Genomic DNA, 15,889 nt, shown 5'->3' with positions numbered 1-15,889 from the left:
ATAACTATGTATACCGACACCGTGACACTCAAGCAAACTGACGCTGTGACAGGCACACCGGAAATAAAACCTCCATACACTGAGATAAGAACAAAACATCAGTCTCTTTACAAGTAATGAACTCAAAAGTCATTTGTATTTTGTACAAAAATATAACACACCACACTTTACAGAGTTTCCAGTTACAGGAAGATTTGATGACAGCTTTGATACAAATTCAAAACAGATTTGAACTAAAGGCAAAATATATGTTGCTAGAACTTCTAGATTATTAGTAAAGCAATAGTAAAACAGTACTGTACAAGGAGATTTTAGTTGAAAAATTTAATGTAATGCAAGTTTCCACGACTTACATCATGCATAGTACTAAAAATAGGTATTTTTGTCCATTCTCCCTCAACACGTTATTACAGCCTGGTAAAAGTTATTTTTTTTAAAGATTATGATGGAGTGAGAAAATGACAGCTTATTTAGATTTTAACTTCAATCCAGGGTAGTTTACAAAAACATATCTATTGTAGTTTGTCATTATATACCTTATATATAATCAAACTTTTATAGAAGAATGAGATATACACTGTTTTGCTGATCATCAACTATTTACAACCTTAGTTATTTTCGAACTTGACCTCAGTTTTGGCATCAGAAATAAGGTTACTTGAAGCTATAGCCAACAAAATGTTACATTGAACAAAGAATAAGATACCATGAAGTATATATGTAGGATGACATCCAAGTACAAATGCCCTCCAGAAAATAATGTGTTTTTGCTGTATGGACAAAAAAAGAGAATTCTTCCTTCTTCTGAGTCCGTCATCGGAACGTCTCTGCCCTGAGTTAAAGATAAAAAAACACATATGAGGAAAGTGTATAAAAAAGCACACATGGTTGTTGAAGACCAAAAATATCATACATAAATCCATAACTATTCTTACAACAAGCTCCTAAAACATTTTATCTATAATTCTAATTAAGAGTTCAAGAAGCAGGTTCGATATGCTTATCTAAGTCTTGAACATTGTGTGCTTGAGAAAAAAATAATGTCAAGTAAGAGCAACATGTTCTTACGTCACACTGATTTATTCAATTGGTTCTCTTGGGTTATGAGACATCTTGAATTTCATTTTGAGAAAAATCACTCCCAAGGCCCTGAAACTTCATATATATATATGTGTATCACTATTAAGGTACCTCCACTCAGACTCTATTTTCATGTTTTGCAACAGTCATTTGTCAAGTTTGGCATAGCTTTTTTTCAAATCCAATAATAAAAGAATTGAATTTAACAGCAGCTCTTTACTGTAAATCTTGCAATGTTTGCAGTGGTTTTATTATCATGTCACCCTGAACATGCATATCATTACAGTATTACAAAATTGTTTCTACCTTAACACTAGTACTGCGGAAATCTCCTTCTCCCTTTTAGTTTTACAGTGAAAATAAATGAATCTACAGTACCTGGCAAAGCTGACCATGGCTGCCACACCTAGAATGAGCTCAAGCCCCAGGAACACCAGAAGGATGGCGCACAGGATGACCTCTGCCCTCAGCACGTAAGTCTGCCACAGCAGGAAGAACAGCACGGTGAACAGCACAGGCAGACACAGCAGGATGGACACCACCATGGAGATGATCCGCTCCGTTAGGTTGCCTTTAGAACCTGGGGGTGGGGCGTAGCACAGCATAGTGAATAGCACAGTTAACAGCAGTGAACAGCACCATGGACAGCACAGGCAGACACAGCAGGATGGACACCACCATGGAGATGATCCGCTCCGTTAGGTTACCTTTAGAACCTGGGGGTGGGGCGTAGCACAGCATAGTGAATAGCACAGTTAACAGCAGTGAACAGCACCATGGACAGCACAGGCAGGTACAGCAGGATGGACACCACCATGGAGATGATCTGCTCTGTTAAGTTGCCTGAAAATAGAAGCTGGGGGTGGGGTGGGCTGTAGCACAGCATAGTGAATAGCACAGTTAACAGCACTAGAACAGCACCATGAACAGCACTGGCAGGCACAGCAGAATGGACATCGGCTGGTGCAGATGACTTTTGAGGACTTGGAGGCAACCTCGCTGAACAACCCCAAACCATAGATGACCTTACTACTGACTAACTCCCAACCATGGTCTGGAGAAGGTCAGGAGGCCATGATCATCTATGTGTGACAGTGCCATCTATAAATAGCTATAGTGTCTTAGATTTTCATTGCATAAATGTTTCATGATGTCAAAAGCTTGAGGCCCATGTATTCGTCGTTTTTGTGCATTCCACTCAGTACAAAGTCAATCAGTACCTAGGGTGTTTAAGTATATGTACTGGCACAAATACAATTTTGCCTAGGCAGTGAGTTACATTGTAATATTGGCTCTGTGCTAGTAGGTAGCTACACAATGTACCTTTTATAAAAAGAGGAACTCTCACGTCAATTATAGTATTGAGCAACACGACAAGGAAAGTAAAAAAAAGCGGGCTGTGCAGACCGGTCTGAAACACCCACATCGAACATAATTGTGGCTGAGGTATGACATTAATGTATACACACTGCACCAAAGACAGAACTTGATGTTCAAAGTGTTTAAACTTACCAAAGAACAACCTAATAACTTCTATGATCCCCAGAAGAAACAGCAGAACAATTTCTGATGCCAAGTTTGTGGAAGGGAATGGGAGCACTTCTCCTGCAAAATATATACATCAAAAGTTAAAGATATGTTCTTCAGGCACAAAATAGAATACACATCTTGGAAGTATGTTCCGTGGCTTGATGTAGAATATGATAATCCAACAATAACATTTTTACTTATACAAGACACATCATAGAATGAAAAAAAGTGAAAACAAATTGTTGTTATCAATTATTGCATGTAGTACTACAAAGGAAATTCATGTCATTCATACTATATGCATATGACAGTCTTTAAATAGTGCTTCTTGCTGTAAAGAGTACAACAATGTAATTCTATTGAGTCTAATTATCATGGGTATTGTTCAACATCAGTATACCTTTATAGACAAAAATGAGAGCCTCTGCTATCCAGAAGAAGCCGAAGTACCAGCCATTCAGGTAGTACAACACTTGGAGTGGGAGGGATGAAAGCTGAGAAGGAATCAAGGAACTTTTATGTACAATTAATGAAGATCTAGAACATGATACATTGTATGCATAATCTGTATTACTTGTAAAGACTGAGTAAAGAACAAAACTAATTCTTTTATCTTAATCTATTTCCTTGAATACTGTATGGTAGTTGGTACTGTACTACACTGTAGTACTAGTCTGCAGTCATTCTTTGACAAAAAATACATCATTAATTAAGTTTTGCACATGTATGAAATCTATGTGTTATAGTGAGTGGTATGATTTCATGAACCCTATTTACACGTTTCGGTGGAATCTTACAATAATTATTTACCTGATAATCTAGAATAAACGCATACATATATCGTCCTGAAAGCAAAAGCGTATAAGCTAGTTCGTAGTTTCTACTTCGCATGTGCACTGTGCAGTGTCAAAGGTGAAGGCCCCCGGCTTGTAAACAGTGCCTGTCTCGACATTGTCTAAATTTGCATAACAATGCCCCAACGGGTTTTGTTCACGTCTCCGGAGTCTTCACCTTTGACACTGCACATGCGTAGTAGCAACTCCGAACTAGCTTATTCTTAACAATGCAGCAACATATGATTCATACCCACATCTAATACTGAGTTTGTTTTCATTCGATTTTAAACATCTAAGTTCGCTCTCATATTACAACAAAAAGCTATGACTAAGGTATCATAAGTACTTTTTTCAAGATTCAGTATTTCTTTTCTTTCGAAAATTATGCTTCACCAACACAAAATGTTGGAACTTAACAGTGTTACAATACATTACACAGGATTTCAATAACACATAATGTTTGATGCATCTAATTATCATTCACAATGTCCCTTGTTTATATATACATATACTAGTACGACAACAGATCAAAGGATACGATGACGGTTTGTCGTCCTGAAAATAGAAAAGAAATAAAACATGAATATAGCAAAAATAAACTGGTATTGGTAAAATTATAGAACTGGACTCCTTACCCAGAACATGTCAAGCAATTTCTTATTTAAGCAACATAAAACGAATTCAATTTCTACGCTGACGAATCACAGAGGTACATAGTCAGAATTATGCATATGCGGCATCGGAAAAATTATCTGTGTTTTTGTTGCCCCGACCATAATTTTTTAGCAAACCTCTTTGGCTAGTTCCTGAAAATAACCACTGAAAACTGCGGCCTAAACTCGATCAAACAAGCACTACAAACTCTCGGAGATCCTATAAGTCATAAGAATCGTCGAGAAGTTAAAATCAAGGCCGACAGAGCTCTAAATATACATTTATCGAGGTAAACAAAATTCAAACCAACCTCTTGCCGCCATCTTTGAAACTTAGAAACGAAACTATTTATCCCGTCATGCTTTGCGCTTAGCCAAAGGAAACTCCTCAGAGCAAAAAAATTAAGTTTTTTTATTACCTAGACACAAAAGGGAGGTTAAAATTTTTGAAATATCATATATTTGTCTAAACAAAGTAGTATTCATTCAGTGAAACGGGTTATTTTGTGATTCATCTCCTTAAAAATATCTGAAAACCTTTCAACTTTGAACCTTGCCAGCTAAGCGGAAGTTGAAACGTGTTGCAACCTTTGACCTGACGCAACCACTTCCGGAAACGTGGTTTTCACCAATCTTATCGTATTCGATAACTTTCCCAAGATATTTCCTAGCCTCTTGTCTTCCTAATTCCCGATTAATTCAATTTCGAAGCCTTCTAAGCGTCACTTCTAGCCGTAGCTGGTTTTTGGAGAGTGTTGGAGGAATCGCTAGGAGGAGGGAAAAGTTTGTTTGTGCTCACGTGACCCCTTCCCACGTTGACTCTTCGTTTCTTCAGCCTTTTCAACAACCTCTCAGCTGATATCGAGACACAGAAATGGCCGCTCCACAAACCATACAACGTGGGATCGTTAAATCGGTAAACACTCCATTTTCTCACTTCGTCCCAACGTTTCTCTGTACGCAGGGATTTCGTAGAGTTGGTTATTTTACAGTTCAAGCCCTGGAGAGGGTTTGAAACTTGACGACAGAGTTTTTCTGGTGCGACGAACTGACCATTATGGCATTCGTAAACCACCAAGAAACGGTCAAGAAAATTATGATATGAAGTTTTGTACGTGTAGATATGTATTGTTTACGTGTAGAGTTTGTGTACAAGTTTACAAATATATATGAACAGCCGATGGACTGGGAAGTATGGTTAGGTGGGGAGGGGGGTGATGCAGTTTTTTTCTTCACGTAGACCGTCTGCGTAACGAACTTTTTTCACGACAAACATATAAAAGTGTCCTCAATTTTTTCCTGACACTCTCGTTGTACTACGTTATCCCCACCCCTCCCTAACTTCTCCTACTAGCCCTTCCCCCATCTACCCCCCTCCCTGAATGTATTGAATGATTTACTAGTATGAGCTAAGGAGCAAAGTGGGAATTTGCAGGGGGGTGTGATCATAGAAGGGGGTAAATTAATGAGCAAATATTTTGTATGCCGTGGAAATAGAGAGATTTGTTAATTTTGTTTTATAAAGATAAATTCCTTTCTTGTTGTAAAGGTGTAATTGTTTCCTCATGCTTTTGGTTTCTGCAACACTAATTAATTTACCAACAAGTTCCCCATTGTATGCTAATTAAAGGACCACATACATCTGTGGTGTCAAATTACGACACTACTTCAGCCGCAGGGAAACAATTACTGTAAATGCAGAAATGTGTGCGATGGTTTTATGTTTGCAGTTTTTGCGGTAAGCTCTTCGCTGCAAAATTGAAACCACCACAATTTTTCCCTCCTACCCCTTGTCTACTATTACATGTATCTTAAAGTTGAACACAAATGAAAAGCCACCGCGAACACTCCCTTTTCTCCCTACCGCAAAATTAAAAGCATGCAAACTTAAAATCATTTACAGTATAGCCAAAGTTTTTTTTTTAATCTAGTCTTGAGAATCAGAATTCAGATACTATATAATACATTTATTTTTGCAGGGACCTAATAACACTGAAACATGCTGAACCAATAAATAGATAAATAAAAGGGGAAATTATATAAGTTTTTTTTGTGCATTTTTTATGTTGGAGGTTGAAACAATTCTGTAGTACAGTCGTAAAAAAATAGTGCACAAATGGAAACACATGAACACTGCGAATATTTAAAGATTTACAGTAATATCTATCAGTATGAATATATCCATTTTTTTAAAGAAAATGTGGAGGAAACCTTCGTCGTCAAAGCAATGTACATACTATGTACACAAGATACATGTAACGTTATGTTACTTAGTACAATCATTCATGCCAGGGCTTTTTCTAAGGAGGGGAACAAGGGCGCTGTGCACTCCATCATCCATGCCCTGACCATTTGCCTGCTTACCAATGGGAGCAGATCCTCTGACAAGTATAGAATTCTGATCCAGTCTTCAATTGTGACCCAGGCAGCAGTAATTTCTAAAGCCCTAGAATGCCCCATTTTAACTTAAAATTCTCTTAAACTTAGTTAAAGTCCACCCCCCCCCTTTAGACCCACTTGATCGCTCAGCTCCATCACAATGCTGTCCCTTGCAATTTTTTCCAAGAAAAATCCCTGCATGTATAATACATGCACAACATTCTATGAATCAGTATGATTATCCAAATTCCTGTAGTAAGACACAATCCATGCTTTAGCTACATGTAGGTCGGTGGGACAGTAATAATTTGTCTGTCTGTAGTATTTCAATATGCCTAGCTTTCTGCAGTATTTCCTGTGGTGTAGTAGTCTATATTCAGTCTATTTCACAAGGCTGGGGGTTGGTAGCCTCCTTCGCAGGCTCAAATAAAAGGAGTCAGGTTTTTTTTAGGGCATATGTGTTTCTAAGTTCTATTCTGATATCAATTATTATCATTTTGAAAAGGTTCAAGGTTTGATAAAGACCTGGCAATATATAACTGTACTTGACAGTAAAGTCCTCCGTTGTCCTTGACATCAATGCTGTACATCCTTGCTGTCCATGTAGGTGCTGTCTGGTGATGCTGTCATCATCCGTGGACAGCCCAAGGGTGGCCCTCCCCCGGAGAAACAGCTGAACCTGTCCAACATCGTGGCGCCCAAGATGGCGCGGCGAGCCAACCCCAACGTGGAGGCCTCAGTTGAGACCAAGGATGAGGTATGGATCTTGTTTTTAAAGGAAACTAAAAGGTTCGGATGGAAAACCTACTATGCTATGCTAAATATACCCCAAAGTCAAGTTCTCACCTGTATTATCCCAATTCTTCCTAATTTGCGACTCCCGTAGCAGTTTAAAATCATGCCAACTTGTAAATATTCTACGGGTAGCCATAGCAAATCTGTGTCATTTTTCACATTCCTAAAGAATGCTTATGCTCCCCCTCCCCACCTCTGTATTTTGGCGCGCCCGGATGTCCCAATAGCTTATCACGAAGTAATCACAACGGCTAGTACTAGTTAAGTACAGGGCTACAGTATAACTACTTAGTAGTTATACTGTAGCCCTGTACTAGCATTGAGATGGACAGTGGCTTTTTATCCCTTTCTTGGCATGTTTTCACAAGAAGGTAGTTTACGATGATTATGCAGGATGATTGTTAAATTTGTTGATACATGTACATTAATGTTTCAGCCATTTGCCTGGGAGGCGCGTGAGTTCCTGCGTAAGATGGTGGTCGGGAAGGAGATTTGCTTCACCGTGGAGTACAAGGTGCCCGGAACCGGCCGCGAGTACGGATGTCTGTACGTTGGCAAAGGTAACACAAGTCTTGGTGTCACATTCATGTACCTAGAGATAACACGTTGGGCAAACCGTAGTCCTGTAGTCACAGTCTTTCATTCTGCTATATCATTTATTGTTTCTGTAAGGACCAAAAGCTTTCTGTAAAGCAAAACAATTTTTGTACATTTTAAAGAATGCGATGTACAGAATATTATTGTGTATACTTCTTCAGTGATATTATAAAAAGTAAGATTCTAGAAGGGTCACACTGCGCTGAGTTTATATCTTCTTCAGATCTAGAGTCAACTTGATAGCAATGAACATAAGTTGCAAGTTAGTAACCTCAACTTGTATGTCCTTTTCAGACCCCCAGACTGGTAAGAACGTGACGGAGGCTTTGGTGAACGAAGGTCTGGTGGAGGTGCGCAGGGGAGGCATCAAGCCCAGCGAGTAAGTGTCATTTTCTTAGCAGATTCATCCCGTGAAAGATCTTAGATTTTTGTGGAAGCTTCTTAGCATTTAGTCTGAATGGTCTTGATACTTGATACTTCACTGAGTGGCACTGCCCATCGTATGCTCCTGCTGCTGTAGCTGACTGTTATATTTCACTCCTATAGCCAGGAGAGGAAGAAAGATCGGTTTGTCCTCGGAGGGAGTAGAATACTCTGCATTTGCTCACAGATGTAGCCTTGAATGTGTGCCATCATACACATGTACATGTACAATATCATATAACAACTACATGTAGATAGGCAACTAGACAGGAAACATTTGCGAGCAGCTGCAGCATATTTCACTCCAAGAGGAGAAAACAATTGTATTTCTTCCTCCCTTGGGTATAGGAGTGAAATGTAACTGTTAATAGATTATGTACCCTTTTGGGTGAAATTTTATAATTAAGAGAAAACTGTTGTTCATCAGTGACCAGGCTAAACTGTGTGATCTGGAGGACACTGCCAAGTCTAACAGCAAGGGCAAGTGGGCCCCAGACGCTCAGTCTCACGTGCGCGACGTGAAATGGGCGCTGGAGAACCCACGCAACTTTGTCGACGCTCATCACAACAAGCCCGTCCAAGGTATTGTAGATTCATTTAATTACTTTTGTGTGGTTTTATTTGTGGTAGAAGGGAAAAGGAGGTTTTCGCGGTGTTTTGAATTCGCGGTTGCAACAGTTCTGTAGTTTTTCTGTGTCACTGTGTCATGAATTCGTGGGGTAGAGGTCACTGCAAAAGCTGCAAAGGTAAAACTACCGCAAAGGTTCTATGACTTGCAGTATATGTATCTTTTATTCAAGCTTCAAATTCGTTTTCTTGGTTCTGGGATACTCAAATGTCTAATTTAAAAGCAAATAGTAGAAAAGAGGACAAAATGAAAATAGAGGCCTGAGAGAAAAACTTGACTCTATCAGAAATATAATATAAAATTTATTGCCAAGGGCTCCTTTGTGCTCCATAGTAAACATTTTTGTTGACCTCTGACCTGTCCATGTTTCGCAGCCATCGTTGAACACGTCCGAGACGGCTGCACCCTGCGAGCGTTCCTCCTGCCGTCCTTCCAGTACATCACCGTCATGCTGTCTGGGATCAAGGTAAGATCAATAGTATGTACATCTGGGATTAAGGTAAGGTACCAAGTGTTTGTGGCTAGCCTAGTGGGTAGAGTGCTTGCAATTGCATTCGGGAGGTTGCAAGTTCAGACAGTGCCCAGCCAGTTCATACTAAAGATGTTTAAAGTGGTTATTTCTCTGTTTATCACTCAGTACTTACATGTACATTGTACAAGAAAGAGTATGTTAGTTGAACACATATCACTAGCCCCGTGCTGTAGTGCAATTGTGTGGGCCAAGAGCTTTAGAAACAAAGTCTTAATTACAAATGGGAAAACTCTAAATATTTCTTGGAGCTATGAGATGTCTGAACTCTTGTATTTATTATGTTCTTCTATTGGACTGAAGTAAAATTGTTTCATTCCCACAGTGCCCCATGTTCAAACGTGAGGGAGACAAAGAAGTCGCGGACCCGTTCGCGGACCAGGCCAAGTTCTTTGTCGAATCACGTCTCCTTCAGCGTGACGTCGAGATCATCATGGAGGGCGTGTCCAACCAGAACATCCTCGGAACTGTGCTCCACCCGGTACGCTAAAATTTGTTACCAGGCGAGGGAGCGTATGCTATGTATTGTTGAAAGAATCGATTGCTGAGTGAAGGCTGTATGCTGGATATTAAGTTAAAATCTGAATTCGACACGGAGGTGCTTGGCTGACACAAGAGGGTGCAGCGTCCCTCTTTCCTGATTTAGATGAACCGCTGGTTAGGAAAGAAAGTACTGTAAATCTTAAAACTTTTGCAGTGACCTCTCCACAGCAAGTTCATGACACCTTAAATATGTCCCTTGCATGACTACTGTACTACTTCAGTTGCGAATTTAGATTAAAACACAGGGAGAACCTGCTTCCTCTTACCGCATATTAAGACTAACTGAATGTAAGTAATTAATCAATTTCTTTTCTTCTCCAGAATGGCAACATCACAGAGTTCCTGCTCCAGGAGGGGTTCGCTCGCTGTGTGGACTGGAGCATGGGCGTGGTCACTACAGGGGCCGAGAAACTGCGCTCCGCAGAGAAGTGAGCCTTTCCATACTCCACAGACATTTGCACAATTCAGATCTAGTCGATTCTCACTAGCCAGTCGCTGCTGTTAGTCTATAAAATAAAGAAATTTGCAGCTCTCAGTAGCAAATGTGCAGATACTTGTAAGTGTGTGTTTTGGGGGGCACACTTTTTACATATAAGCTAAAGAGGCTTGGTGGGCGTCACTCCACCGTCATGGTAAGAATATTGTTTAGAGTGCCATTCCCAAGGCCACAGTAGCCACAACTTCGGGGCATGGCGAGTATCGAACCCGGGACCTATTGGTTCTGAGCCTAACGCTCTAACCGTTATGCCCAGCGTTCTAACCGCTAGGCCACTGTTGGTCTATAGCCGGGTTTTTCATACCGTTGTGTATCTACATGTTTGATTGGTTTTACACCAATTAAGAAAGTTTAATGATTTCCTGTTTGTGTTTTAGAGCTTCCAAAGAGAAGCGTCTCCGTATCTGGAAGGACTACACCCCCTCCCAGGCCTCCATTGCCATCACTGAGAAACAGTTCACTGGCAAGGTCAGAGGATCTTTGTTGCAGATGACTGATATTAGTGATAAACCGCCTTAATTTAAAGAAAAATGCCTATTTAAGTGTTGCACTTAAAAACAAGAAAGTTGAAGGCCATACGCTTCTAAAATCCAAAGAAATTTGACAATGTACTTTTCATGATATAAGATTTGAATATACATACAAGTACTTCAAGCTATCACATCCTGCAGGTGATCGAGATCAATAATGCAGATCGCCTGGTGATCAAGACGTCTGAAAACCAGATCAAAGAGGTGACCTTGTCCAGCATTCGACCTCCAAGGTGAGTACCATGGCAAGTTGCTCACTCACTCACTCTCTCCCATAGCTTAGTTAGCCGTCGGGGCAGCATAGCTCTCAGTGAAAGCTCTCCACTGCTGGCGGTCTTCCGCCAGTCTGGTCATCTGGTTGGCTGAATTAACGGTCCATTCCTTTAGATCTGTGATACAGGGCTTGAAATAAATTTTGGATCAACTTCCACTGGTGCAGATGAAAAATAAAATACCTGCACCAAAAAGAAATTACTTGCATAAATACTTGCATAATGCCACAAACTCGTAAAAATGGATTGAATACAAGTTCAAAATGGATACAAAATGTTGCTTGTTTAATGTGTAATATGTTCGAGCACTGATTGATTTTGAGTAAAATGAAACTTGTAACTTGCACCAGTGCAGGTCTTCTTGAAATTACGTGTACGGCGCAAATTTTACGAGCGCAAACTTGCAAATGCAAGTGGTATTTAAGGCCCTCTACTGCGTCTGTGAACTTTTTGTCAGCCTTCCTTACTGCTGTATTGTTTTAGTTATACTTGTGTTAATTAAGAACTTTGACCAAGCAGAAGCTGGATAAGAAGCTGCCAATGACTCGTGACAAACAGGAAAATGTCTGGACAAAAACCAGTTGGTAACTGGTTAAAAACTGGATAGAAACAGGACAGAAACACTGACAATGCTCAATACCCTTAAATGCACATGGCACAATTGAATAGAATAACCCAAGTAAGTTGTTTACAATGTCTAATGATGATTGATATACTTTCAGGATGGCAGATGATGGTACCCCTAAGGTGAGTTAACTTTGTTCTTGTTTCTTACATGTTGTAGAGCTCTTCATTCAAGAAGGTGCTCTCATTTTTACTTCAAGTCTTTCAGATCTCATCTTTTGTGTTTTCGTTTTTCTCAAGAAACACAACTTTTGATGAAACATCAACAACATTCAAGTAGATAGATAATACACTGAAAATTTAATTTTCCCTTCTTTTTGATCATTACTAATCTCAGTGTAATGTTCACCATCACAAACGCTCTTTTCTTTTTAACAGATGTGCATATGATTGGTTATAAACTGGTTCATAGTTTGAACTGGGCATGCACAAGGTCAAAGGTGAAAGGGCCTGATTTATAAACAGTTCTTGTCGAAAGATGTTTTGTTTGTGACTAAGGGACCTTTAACATACAAATGTACATGTATTTCTCACATTGCACCACGCATGTGCAGTTCAAACCATCAACTAGCTTACAGAAATTAAATTAATAAATTTCATTGTTCTGTACCATTCCTCCTCTTACTCCCCATGATTCTATCTTATTGATTTATTATTCTCCATGCTTGCCATCTTAAGGATTGGGAGCAGGTACCTTTGTACTTATCATAAACTATATTTTCTCAACTATTTATATAATTAACAAGCACCCATGGTTTCATGTGGGACAAACATTTTACTGATTTAGCAATGGTCTGTTTGCTTATTAAAGGTAAAGGGTTATTGATAACTTCTATCTCATTGATATGCATCCTGAAACAATGGGTTATTACTGAAATCTAGAAGTAGACACATAGTGTTAGTGTACATGTACAAGACATTGACAAAATTTTTGCTTACTTTACACAATGTACCATGGACAACCATTGTGAGAATGCATTCATGCATGCTGTAAGAAACTATTCAAAGAATCATTGGCACGTTTTTGATTTTTTCATATGCACAGGACAACACAAAGCGCATTCGACCACTATATGACGTCCCGTACATGTTCGAGGCTCGCGAGTTTCTCAGGAAGAAACTCATCGGCAAGAAGGTAAGAGTCGCTTTTTCTCTTTATCTTTAAGGGTTAGCCAATATATATATCCCAGCCTTTATACTATCTGGGATGATGTATCAAATATTACTTTAAAGATGGAAAAAGGACAGGGTTGTTGCTAGTTTGACAACCACAGGTTCCACCACCCAAGATGTGTGAATTCTGAGCTCACAATCTTTATTATCATGATCATGTCACGCAAAACAAGATTTACAAGAAGGTAATGATAATGAGCATTGCATTTTTAATGATAGTAAGTAAGTAACATATATTTCCCTCCACAAAACGGGCTAGAATTGTTCTCTATGTGTCTGTTCTTTTTTGTGTTTCCCCATTATTCATCTTTCATAGACATGTATGCTAATCCTGTTCATCGCAAAGTGACGGGAAATAAGGGTCAGAGCTGCTAAGGTGACAGGAAGTAAAGGTCAGAGTTGCCAGAGTAAAAAGGAAGACATAGTGAAGTTCAGAGTTAGTAGAATTACTAAATTCATCAACTGACTGACAGACATTTCAGGTCAAGGGGTCAATAAAAAAGCCTACTAGTTCACGCGGAGGTATTGATTTTAGTCTGTCTGTTTGTTTGTTTGTGTGTTTGTGTATCGCAGGTATTTTTATATATTTTCCATATTTCTGTACTGCTTGTTACAGGTGAATGTGAGTGTGGACTACATCAGACCTGGCAATGACGGGTACCCAGAGAGAACATGTGCCACAGTCACCATTGGTGGCATGTAAGTACATTTGCATGCAACTACTGAATCAAACAGTGGTCATCAGTGTTAAAACAAATATCTTCACAAAATTTGAAGATATGATGTTAACATTTTTGTCATTTACATGTAGTTTTCTTGATTGAGTAATGTGGTATATTGTGGAAAAATTGTAAAATTTACAAATTTCCTCTGTTTTGGTGTTTTGAGTACTATGTATTATTAAGATGTGTATTTGACTAAAGAATACGTCAGTGCTGCACATGCACAGTTTAGTTCCTGAATAGGCTTATTGTGATCGTATCTTCTAAATGTTGTTGTACAGAAATGTAGCAGAAGCCCTGGTGAGTAAAGGCTTTGTGACTGTAGTGCGCTACAGGGCAGACGACGACCAGAGGTCCGCACACTACGACGAACTGTTGGCAGCAGAAGCAAGGTAGTAAAAACTTTCCAAGAAGACCAATCAGAGAACCGATAAAATCTGGTCTATGTGGACAGGTGGTAACTACATGTATAGCCAGGATTCTTAATGCTTGTGTCAATGGGAAAAAAATGTCTAACGGACCACCAAAAAGGGGTCCCATTGGCCAGCTGCAGGTGGTCACTTTTACAGGATTGACTGAAGATGAATGTGTTTTGATGAACAACACCTGCTGTATCCTAATGTGTTACAAATGAAATGAGAATGAAGTAGTCAGTGCTTGCATAATTTTTCACCACCTGCTGTAGTGCTTGCCTGATCTCAAGGTCTATATAAATGGAGAATCTGGGCACCCTCCTATACACCATAGGGTGTGGAGAGGACTTGACCTTTAGCACTCTGAAGTAGCCGTTCGGCACCCAATTCCCTAATGGTTACAGAATTAGGCAGCAGGGAGAAGGTTAAACTTGAAGTAATACATGTAACTTTCCTTTTTTTCTCAGGGCTCAGAAGAATGCAAAGGGTCTTCATAGCAAGAAGGAGGTCCCCATCCACCGAGTAGCAGACCTCTCCGGGGTAAGCGCTCCCTTGCAGTCTATTAAGAAATAACAGGTCCTTACTAACCTTTTAGTGAGACAGTCATGGTCAGTTGTTGCTGTTAACTCTTGAAGGGGGTTATGAGTTCCTGTTTTCAGTGTGTCTGTCTGTTTGTATGTCTTGTGTGTCCATAGTTATTTTAATGTATTAGAGTGCCTGGGTTTCACATGTCGGGGACACTGACAGGAAGTTAGGTGAAAGATCCCAGAAAGGTCCCAAAATATGTAATCTCCGTTGTGTCTTCAGTTTCCTGCTATATGCATGTCTGTTGCCACATGGGAGCCAGTTTGGAAAATGCATTAGACATAATCAGTGAGAAATTCACAGTAATGTCTAAAACAAGAAATTTACAAAAACTACATGATGTACAAATATTCCTCAGAGGTATCTTTAATTTCTTGTTTTCTAAGTGGTCTCCTGTTAGATGGGATCCAATTTTGAACAAGGAGCATCAATAATGAAACAATCTTTTTACTAACTTTTGAAAGAGCTGGCATTGGTTATGTATAGTGTGATGTCACCAGCCATTATTCCAATGCAGTTTGTTTATGGGGATTGCAGTTCCAATGCAGATTACTAGGTGGCGCACATGTACAAATCCTTCACATGTGTCATATTTCTTACAGGATACCAACAAGGCCAGGCAGTTCCTGCCATTCCTCCAGAGGGCTGGGCGCTCTGATGCCATCGTCGAGTTCACGGCGAGCGGGTCACGTGTCCGCCTGTACCTGCCCAAGGAGACGTGCCTTATCACATTCCTGCTGGCCGGTACGCGGAATTCCGTATTTCTTGAACGATGAAAACTGAATGTTAAAACGAATTTTCAGACACATAGCTTAAGCCATTATAAGGCAATATTAAAAATAAGAGATTATTAGTGTGCGAAGAATTAGTAAATACCCTTGGACAAAAGCTGTGGAAGAAGAAACATAATTAATTTCCTATTGGTCCTTTTACCATGACATGAGAGCCAAATTGTTTAAAGAAGTCACCAAGACTCACCCCAACTTTTTGCTCCTCTTGAAAACACTGATTCCAAAAAAGAAGCCAGATCCAACCTGTCTAGATATCAACACTACACAATAAACTATTTCTAATCTCTTGT

At 39.6% G+C, this 15,889-nt stretch overlaps 2 protein-coding genes across 2 annotated transcripts in view; one reads left to right on the top strand and one right to left on the bottom strand.

Annotated features, from left to right (window-relative positions):
• Positions 1-117: 117 nt before the first annotated feature.
• On the bottom strand, positions 118-4,496 carry LOC136421753 (transmembrane protein 216-like). Its single transcript, XM_066409269.1, has 6 exons — positions 4,411-4,496; positions 3,985-4,001; positions 3,011-3,104; positions 2,593-2,685; positions 1,459-1,660; positions 118-832 (listed from the first exon to the last, which is right to left on the bottom strand). Exons 1-6 carry the CDS (start codon positions 4,421-4,423, stop codon positions 814-816), a joined length of 438 nt encoding a protein of 145 aa, XP_066265366.1. The 5' UTR covers positions 4,424-4,496; the 3' UTR covers positions 118-813.
• A 199-nt stretch (positions 4,497-4,695) lies between these two features.
• LOC136421744 (staphylococcal nuclease domain-containing protein 1-like) overlaps positions 4,696-15,889 on the top strand; it is a 159,754-nt gene continuing 148,560 nt past the window's right edge. The window contains exons 1-16 of the mRNA XM_066409258.1: positions 4,696-5,015; positions 7,086-7,235; positions 7,710-7,833; positions 8,165-8,249; positions 8,721-8,875; positions 9,296-9,387; positions 9,776-9,931; positions 10,315-10,421; positions 10,867-10,957; positions 11,161-11,252; positions 12,014-12,038; positions 12,961-13,050; positions 13,705-13,787; positions 14,092-14,202; positions 14,691-14,763; positions 15,411-15,552. Of these exons, the coding sequence (XP_066265355.1) occupies positions 4,974-5,015; positions 7,086-7,235; positions 7,710-7,833; positions 8,165-8,249; positions 8,721-8,875; positions 9,296-9,387; positions 9,776-9,931; positions 10,315-10,421; positions 10,867-10,957; positions 11,161-11,252; positions 12,014-12,038; positions 12,961-13,050; positions 13,705-13,787; positions 14,092-14,202; positions 14,691-14,763; positions 15,411-15,552 (1,618 nt within the window). The 5' untranslated portion in view covers positions 4,696-4,973. The remainder of the gene's footprint in view (positions 5,016-7,085; positions 7,236-7,709; positions 7,834-8,164; positions 8,250-8,720; positions 8,876-9,295; positions 9,388-9,775; positions 9,932-10,314; positions 10,422-10,866; positions 10,958-11,160; positions 11,253-12,013; positions 12,039-12,960; positions 13,051-13,704; positions 13,788-14,091; positions 14,203-14,690; positions 14,764-15,410; positions 15,553-15,889) is intronic.

Source organism: Branchiostoma lanceolatum, chromosome 16 (assembly GCF_035083965.1).
Source record: "Branchiostoma lanceolatum isolate klBraLanc5 chromosome 16, klBraLanc5.hap2, whole genome shotgun sequence".
Classification (NCBI taxonomy): domain Eukaryota; kingdom Metazoa; phylum Chordata; class Leptocardii; order Amphioxiformes; family Branchiostomatidae; genus Branchiostoma; species Branchiostoma lanceolatum.
This window is presented reverse-complemented; position numbering and strand designations above follow the sequence as displayed.